This window comes from Marmota marmota, unplaced genomic scaffold, assembly GCF_001458135.2.
Source record: "Marmota marmota marmota unplaced genomic scaffold, marMar, whole genome shotgun sequence".
NCBI lineage: Eukaryota > Metazoa > Chordata > Mammalia > Rodentia > Sciuridae > Marmota > Marmota marmota.
This window is the reverse complement of record NW_026000136.1, coordinates 6,634,846-6,643,918: the sequence shown is the minus strand read 5'-3', so window position 1 is coordinate 6,643,918 and position 9,073 is coordinate 6,634,846. Positions and strand designations below refer to the sequence as shown.

General features: G+C 46.8%; 1 protein-coding gene across 3 annotated transcripts in view; it reads right to left on the bottom strand.

The window, feature by feature from the left end:
- Positions 1 to 9,073, bottom strand: part of LOC107156019 (cytochrome c oxidase assembly protein COX19) — a 9,673-nt gene continuing 600 nt past the window's right edge. The window contains exons 2-4 of one of the 3 annotated variants that reach the window (XM_048785374.1): positions 7,201 to 7,312; positions 2,249 to 2,375; positions 1 to 221 (exon numbers count right to left, since the gene is read on the bottom strand). In XM_048785374.1, the coding sequence (XP_048641331.1) occupies positions 2,291 to 2,375; positions 7,201 to 7,312 (197 nt within the window). In that variant the 3' untranslated portion in view covers positions 1 to 221; positions 2,249 to 2,290. Of the gene's footprint in view, positions 222 to 1,553; positions 2,376 to 7,200; positions 7,313 to 9,073 lie in introns of those variants that run through there. The other 2 variants (XM_015502068.2, XM_015502067.2) reach the window with 2 other exon arrangements.

Sequence of the window (9,073 nt, the reverse complement as noted above, 5' to 3'; positions counted from 1 at the left end):
TGGTTTATCCTTCCTGATTTTTTTTTTTTTTTGTCCAAATAAGTGAATAATCCTTTGGCTTCCCGTGTCCCTCCTCTGTAATGTTCAACAGGTGCTCTTGTGGCTCTGCGTTTCCCTGCTTATCAGGATGTCATGGCACCACTCGTCACATCACCTCAGCCTGTCCTCCTCCACTGCTGGCGCAGCGCTCTGCCGCGTGGAGGTCGCAGTTCATACAGCATCTGGCACAGGAGGGAGTTTGGGTTGTTTAATGCTTTGCAATTGCAAAGTGTGCTGCCATGTGCACACTGTACACATAGACTTAGAGCTGAGCATGGTGGTGCACTCCTGTAATCCCAGAGGATGAGGCAGGAGGCTTGCAAGTTCGAGGCCAGTTTAAGTACTTGATAAGGCCCTAAGCAACTTAGTGAGACCCTGTCTCAGAATAAAAAATAAAAAGGGCTGGAGATGTGGCTCAGTGATTAAGCACCCCAGGGTTCAATCCTCACTACCAAAAAAAATTAATAATAATAATAATAAAATAAAATACTTAGGAATGGCTCAGTTTGGCTTAAGACTTTTAAAGTAAAATAATAAGCCCCAACTCTGCAGCACACTGAGCATGACAGAGATCAAATGCTAAACAGGCTGTAGACAGGAGCAGTTGCACCCATGCACATGCACCCATGCACATGATAACCATGTTCTGTGGGCATGTGGAAATGAACCCAGCCCAAGAAACATCCCCTCCCGCAGGGTTGTTTGGGATGTCTAACCGAGAAAGGGCTCACCATGGCACAGAAAACTCAAGGCCTTAAACGCAGAGAACTGGGGATGAGCTGAGAGGCCTCCACCCCTCACAGGCCCACGGTGCAGAGGGGCCCATTCTCAGGGCTTACAACTGGCAGGCTTGTTTGCCCTTCCTGGTGGGCCTGGGGAAGGTTTGCCACCAGAGGGACATGCCCTGGGTTCTCCTCCCCCGAAACCTCCTCTCAATGTCCTCCACACACTTCCCAGGAGCCAAGGAAGGCAGTCTGCAGGGCCAACCCTTCCCAACGTTGCTGTGAAGAGGGGAGGTCTGAGCGCAAACAGGCCCAGATGCACATGAGCATTTGTTGGTGGCCTTGAACCCTGGCATACAGCAGAATAACTGTGATGTTAAGCAACCCACAGGCAATTCTGAAAAAGACCCAAGCGCGGGGCGTGGTGGTGCACTCCTGTAATCCCAGGACTCCGAAGGCTGAGGCAGGACAATCATGAGTTCAAAGCCAGCTTCAGCAACTCAGCAAGGCCCTAAGGAATTCAGTAAGACCCTGTCTCTAAATAAAATATAAAAAGGGCTGGGGATGTGGCTCAGTGGTTAAGCACCAACGAGTTCAATCCTCAGTATTAAAAAAAGAAAAAGAAAGACACCTGGGCCGAGAGCCACCATTATAAGCACTGCTTAAAGAACTCAGTTGACACCAGGGCACCACTACTGGGATGCACCCAGGGATTCTGAGCAAGCATCGGCAGTGAAAGAAGTGGGGTGTAATAATAGGATAAAGAAATAGAAAACAACCCACTCTAACTACAAATGAAATGAAATATTTTATTATTTATAGTCTCACTACAAATGGATTGATATTTTATCCTTCAGCAGTACAATAAATTACTGAAATTAAATGTCTAGTTTGTAATATACCCTAATACTAACTAGAAAACAAAACTTTGGTTTTGAGGCTACTTGGTGCAAGGCATAAACAAAAAAATCAAGAAGCCAAATGTGTCAAAAAGCCAAATTATTTCTCACTTCCTATTTTGTATTCTAGTTTTATTGGGGGAAAAAAAGGAGATGCACTGGCATGCCTGTGCAGGAGCACAAAACAGGGCGACGCCTTGCCAAGGAAGTCATTTCCCGACAGAATGTGTGCGTCAGGGACTGGAATCTGCACACTTGGCGCATCAGTAAGGAGCGCTACCCAGAGCACTGCAGCATGAGGGTGGCTTTCCGCAGGTCGTCTCTACCAGGAGCCTCCTGGGACCCTGTGATGCACAAGATTTAAACATAAAAGCATCTTATAAAAGATAAATGAGGCTCTAAAAGAAACAGAAATTTATGAACATGATTTGGGGTGCTCCAGGAGACAGGTGAGTCCTCCACAAATCATCCCCACAAGCGAGGCACCTCCGCCTGGCTGCAGGTGGTGTGCTGCAAAGCATCCTGCAGGCCTGCTGCTGAGGACCACGCGGGCAGGTGAGGGCCGCGAGCAGAAGGGCCTGTGCTCACCTCAGAGCGCCTCTTGGACGCAGCCCACTGGTCATCTTCTCATTAAGATTTATTTTTTGCCTCTGATTTTCCATCTATCAAGTCACCAAATCCCAGTTTCTCCAGTGGTTCCTGTGCCATCAGCTGCCTAAAAGAAAAAATGGGAAGTTGTCAGGTGCAAGAGCAAGGTCCACCCAGGTCCGCCACACACTGCTCTGTCACAACAGCCATTCCCGGGGGCTCCTGGGACCTCATTCTATGTCTTAGGGACAGAGTGTATTGTCTAATGGGCCCCTCTGCCTGTGCCCTTCCCAGAGGGTGGTGCCCACCCAAAGCCTCCATGTCTCCTTTCAGACACTCTGAGGGCCTCTGTGGCCTGCCTTCCTGGGGGAAGCATGCACCACCTCACAATTCAGAGGAAGCTGTTGAGGGTATGGACAGAGCTTTGCCATCAACAGGTGTCCACACAGGTGTGTGAAGCCCCCGAGGGAGGGGGTGAACCAGGGCTGAGGAGCCTAGCTCCAGAGCCACAGCACTCTGGGACAGACATGGGCAGGTGCAGGACCTCTTCACACCTGGCCTCCAGGTCACCATGAAGGCGTATCTGATGAGGCAGGAGGACGGAACACACTACTTAATAATTTATTAGCTTTAAAATATTTAATATGTGAAGTGTGGGCTCTATTTTGCTCCTCTCAGGCCTACACAGTTAGGGCCTGGCCCCACCAGCAAGAGACCAATCTACTAGACCCATCTGTCAGCCCCCAGGCAGCCAGCACCCTCCCTATAACCACTGGGTGTCAGCCTCCTCCTGTGCTGGTAGAAGCCCAAACCATTAAAGTCAACGCTCAACACTGAGCACTGTGCAGCCCTTGCTGGGCCTCCCACCTCCCCCTGCCTTGGGCAGGCTCTCAGAGGGCAGGGGAGAAGGGCTCAGAATGGAGCGGAAGGAGGGCTCAGAGAGCAGGGAGAAGGGAGGGGCTCAGAGCACAGGGGGAGAAAACACCTCAAGGACTGTGTAAGTCTCTCCTGGTGCCGCACCTGTGCTTTTCAAATTTGAAAAATCAAAGGTGTTTTTGCCCCTCAAAGGATTAAAGTGTTGAAACTTGCCCATTGAGCAGGACAGCAAGAAGTAAAGCCAGGTGTCTGTTCCCATCAGAGCCTCGCCCCACGAACTAGTAGTGGCGCCAGGCCAATAAAACCTGGGCCCACCCCTTTCATTCAAGATGTCCTCAGAACTGCATGTTCCCATTTAGTACAATTCTATAACATGGAATTCACAAGCTATTTCTAGACTCCATGTTAGGCAAACAATAACAAATTTTCACCACATCTTGGTAAAGAACACATCTGGCCAACAGCTCTTCACACCCACCTATTAGACTTTGCTTGGCCAACAGAATAATGACCCCCAAAGATGTGCACATGTCAATTATTGGAGCCTGGAGAATGCTACCTCACCTGGGGAAGGGGAATCCGGCTGCTAATCATCAGGTTTTGAGATGAGAGTACCTTATGTTATGTAGGTGGATTTATTGAATCACCTGAATCCTTAGAACTGGAGAACCATTCCTGGCTTTGCCCAGAAAGGAAATGGCAAAAGGATCAGAGATGCACCACAGCTGGCTATGAGGATGGAGGAAGGGGCTCCAAGCCCAGGAATACGGGTGATACCAGCAGATGGACAGGGCAGGAGCCTCCAGCAGGAACCAGTCCTGCTGGCACTTTGACTCCAGAGCCAGACTCACACCAGACTTCAACCTACACAACTCGGGACCACAGGTGGTTCCGGCCGCCTGCCCATGGTGTCTGTTACAGGGACCACCCGAAGCAAGTATACCGGTGCTTGCCCTGCTGCTGCCACTGATGTTCAAGGAGGAAGAAGGAGCAAGGAGGAAAGACCACGAGCCAGACGGGACGTAGTTCAAGAGATGCCCCCAGTCCTCGTGGAAGACAGCCCCATGGCTTTCAGCAAGTCCTATGGCTAGAAGAACGGTTTCAGAGCTCTCTTTAGCCTAAGTGAATCAGCCACAAATTTTTCCCATTTCCTAGTCATTGTTTAAGGACTGAGCCACTCAGATACCCGCCAAGAATCACTCTGGAATCTTCATAAAAAGCAAAATTAGTCCTGTTTATACCAGTGCCATCATTTCACAGGTATTTAACTTCATGATTCAGTGCAGTGGAATATTTATAGATTTCTTGTTCTTTTAAAAGCTGTTTTAGTTGTAGATGGACACATAACTTTATTTACTTAATTTTATGTGATGCTGAGGATTGAAACCAGTGCCTCACATGTGCAAGGCAAGCACTCCACCACTGAGCCACAACCCCAGCCCCATACTTCTTGTTCTTGAGGGTAATAATGGCAGCAACACTGACAGTCCCTGAGTCATACCAAGTGCTCCTTCACTTTCCAGGCTGGAGCCCCCATGGTCCCACCACAGGGTAGATGGTAAGAGCGAAGATGCTCCATCAGGTCACGTATATGACCCTGATGTCCCTAAGACAGGACCTGAACTTTTAAATTACTACAAAGGTTTGAGATCTTAGATTATTATGTATTAGTCTTCGCCAATGTAACCCCAATTTTGACATTTTTTTCTATGAGAAAATATGGTCCTCCAAGACAAGTACCTACTTTTCCCTCATGCTGAAACAGTCCAAGCATGAGAACTTTAAAAACTCTACTGAGGACCATTTTCTGAAAAGATGCATGTGAAAGTAAGTAGAGGTAAAAGAGGGTTTGGGATTTTAGCATAGAAAAAAGGAAGAAAATAAATGGTTAAAAGTGTGGGCACGTGTGCGCGTGCACACATCCGCATGTTCATGTTTTACAAGGGCCAGCAGCAGGTGTGTGAGATCCTGACCTGAGTCTGGGTAGGCCAACCTTGACTGTCTTTTATGATGTTTGATGATTTTCATGAACAACCAACCAGCCACAATTCTCCAGTCGAAATAACTCAGCAAAACAAAACATACACAGCTGTACACTTGCCTCAATGTCACCTGGCCAGTCAGTGAAGCCACTGAAAGTTGTGGCACCATGTCCTTTCTCCTGCTATCCTCACTGGCTGCATCCAAGCAGCACTGAGTGCAGCACAGGTGCAGATGTGGGCAGCTGCCTGCAGCTCAGCCCAGGACACACAGGGAAAGTGAGACTTCCTCTTCCCAGGCCTGCCTGGTAGCCTTCATCAGGGAGGCCAGACACCTTTCCGGCTCCCTCATCCACATATCCTCTGAAGAAACTCCAGGTAGGAGCAGCTGGGACCTGGGCCTAGCTCTGTGGACAGCCCATGGAATGCTCATCTTATTTGCTAACTTCCTCCAGCATATCTAGACCTGCTTACACCCCAGGCACAGGCAGAGATCACTCTTCTCGAAAGCTTGGCAGCACCAAGAAGAAATTCTAAGTTCCAGCCTCCTAAAGATCTATCAACTTAAGATATTCAAAGATGTGGTTTCCAACCCATGTGCAATTTAGAGGTGGCAGGAACTGGATTTAGTATGGCCCTTGGACATTCAAGTCCCTGTGAGCCCAAGAAACACCTATGAAGGCAGGACAAGGGCCTCACAGGAGGTCCACACTGCCAAAGCCCATCACCCTTACAGTCCCAAAGGTCCACACTGAAGGCACACATCTGAACCTTGAGGAAGTGTTCAAAGTTTGTTGCTCAAACTGAAAAGAGGGCTTAAGTGGACCACTGATGTCAAACTGTGAAGCCAGAATTAGACAGCAGTCAGTATAGCCAGGTAAATCAAGTCAGATCATATCAAGGAGGACAATTTTAAGTGAATCTGGGAAGAAGGAGACTGTCCCCTGAGGGATTGAAATGTTAATTTCTTGACAGCCCTTTCTCCACCCTTATCAAGAACCTGCCCCTGCTCTAACCAAGGTAACCTGTCCCAGGAATTGCCCCTCCCTACAGAGAACTCTAAGGTTATTAATTAATGTGTCCAGGGCTGCTCCATCCTGCCCTTCCCCCTTCAGTCCACCTGTTTCCCACCTTTGGGCCATCCCACCCAGCATTCCAGGGCCTAGTCACACACGCAGGAAGGAGAGAGATAAGGGAAAGGGCAGGAGAACAAAGGGAGCCTAAGATCTTAAAAAGGAGAACACCCTCGCTTTGGGGATACCAGGATACCAGCTGCGGCCCCCTTCTCTGTCCTGGGAGAAGTCTATGTTACCCCTTTTTGAATAAACCCTGTTTTCTATGCTTGCCTCGGCGAGCTTCTCTAATGTTCAAACTTCAACATGTGAGGGAGCAGAACTCGTCACCCATAACTGGCGGTATCACCTGTCTGAACACTGAATTCCTTAGGAGCTGACTGTGGCCTCAAAAAAGCAAAAATGAAAACTCCCACCACGATCATATAATTATACGTTACATGTTTTGTCACATTAAGGATTAAAATAGCTCTTATTTTAAGTAAAAGCTTCACAGGTCACAGTTAGAAATGTTTTGTTTGTGTTTAAAAGTGAATGCTGGTGAATTCTGGTTAAGATAGAAGAATCATCCATCTTTCATCATTTTTTCAATAGTCTATTGTCTTCCTGTCACATTCCAAACAGCTTTAAGTGGAACAAAATGACACAGTGCATATTTTTATAGTCTGAGAATGTGAAAGAAATAAACTGTGTACCCGTACAATCTTCAAATCTTTTGACTCAGCATTTTATGATGTACGACTCTGAAACCTTAATGACAGGTCAGTAGCACCCAAGTTTGGAAAGAAAATGCTCTGAGGAATGCAATCATGGGTAACACTGGCACTCAAGAAACGGTTCCCAGGATTCCCAAACAGCTTCTAGTACAATCTCATCTGATAAGCTTCAATTACACCAGCAAACGCCCCACAGTTCTGAAATACACAAGTTGAACCCCCGGGCTGAATAATGGCTTTTTAGGGGGGGAAAACAGCTTTGCCTGGAGAAGTGGGAGTAGAAGTCATAATAGTGAGCTTGTACTTGCCTTTCCATCCTGCACTCTAAATATTCTTTTGATTCATTTCTGCACAAAGCATTTTCAAAATGATTGTCACGGAGACACTTCATGAATTTCTCTTTAAAGCTTTTACATTCACCTAGAAGGATAAGGAAAATGTCTTCTTTTCACAGTGAAAACATGAGTTGCCAACACAGCAGCCTTAGAATGGCATCACTGTCCTTTTCAAAACTTGTTTCCCTCATAGGGACCAGCGGGCGTGAGACCCCGGGCTACATCCCCAGCACAGGGAAAACAAAAACAAACCTTGATTTCTTCAGAAACATGGAAAATGACACTCAAAAGACAAAACCAAGTGCAGTAAAATGTTAAGGGCAGAATCAAGATAGTGGGACAAGGGAGTTTATGGTAAGAGTTTTTTAACTTCACTGTGTTTTGGGAAAATTCACAACAAAATATTTGGGAAGAAACAATAATCTAGGGCTGAGGCTGTGGCTCAGTGGTAGCCTACGCACTTGCCTGGCTTGTGGGAGGCACTGGGTTCGATTCTTACCACTACATACAAATAAATAAAATAAAGGTCTACCAACAATATATATATATATATAATATATATATATATATATATAATAAAAAGAAAAGAAAAGAAAACAAGAATCATACAGGCCGGGCTTTGGGTGGCAACAACGCCATAATAAGTTCCAGTAGCTCTGGAGGCTAAGACAACAGGATCACAACTTCAACGCCAACTCAGCAAAAAGTGAGGCACTAAGCAACTCAGTGAGNGGAGTTTATGGTAAGAGTTTTTTAACTTCACTGTGTTTTGGGAAAATTCACAACAAAATATTTGGGAAGAAACAATAATCTAGGGCTGAGGCTGTGGCTCAGTGGTAGCCTACGCACTTGCCTGGCTTGTGGGAGGCACTGGGTTCGATTCTTACCACTACATACAAATAAATAAAATAAAGGTCTACCAACAATATATATATATATATATATATATATATATATATATATATATATATATATATATATATATATATAAAAAGAAAGAAAGAAACAAGAATCTAGGCCGGGCTTGGTGGCACACGCCTATAGTTCCAGTAGCTCTGGAGGCTAAGACAACAGGATCACAACTTCAACGCCAACTCAGCAAAAGTGAGGCACTAAGCAACTCAGTGAGAACTTGTCTCTAAATAAATTACAAAATAGGGCTAGGGATGTAGCTCAGTGGTTGGGTGCCCCTGAGTTCAAGCCCCAGTAACCCCCCCCCAAAAAAAAAATAAAAATAACTGGCACTTTTACCACTAATAACAGTTGCTCATGTTCTGGCACCATACTTTTGAGTAAAAGCAAGAGGAAGATCAAAATTGAATCCTGTTTGGGGGCTGGGGCTGTAGCTCAGTGGCAGAGCACTTGCCTTGCAAGTGTGAGGCACTGGGTTCGATCCTCAGCACCACATAAAAATAAAGGCATTGTGTTGTGTCCATTTACACCAAAAAAATAAATATTTAAAAAAGCTAAAAAGATATATATATAAAGGAACTGAATTCTGTTTCGCGGAGTCGGTGTACTATCCCTGTCACATTACAGCCATAGTCCCAGTAAGCTCTCACCAGGAGAGTCCAGGCCCCCACGGGGACCTTCAGTTCACGGGGTCCCCCAGCCTGTTTCCCTGTCAGCCCCCAACGGGGATGAGGGCAGGTCCAGTCCAGCAGCCTGGGACGGGCCTGGAGCACTGCTGGCTATGGGAATCATACCCAGGATCCCAGACACTGAAGCCCGGAACACCAGCCCTGAGCTGACCAGCACTAGCTGACCAGGACTCCGGACCACCCTCTGGCCCAGCCTCTCCCCTCGACCTGCCCCTAGGACCCGCCCCAAGACCCTCCCCTTCTAG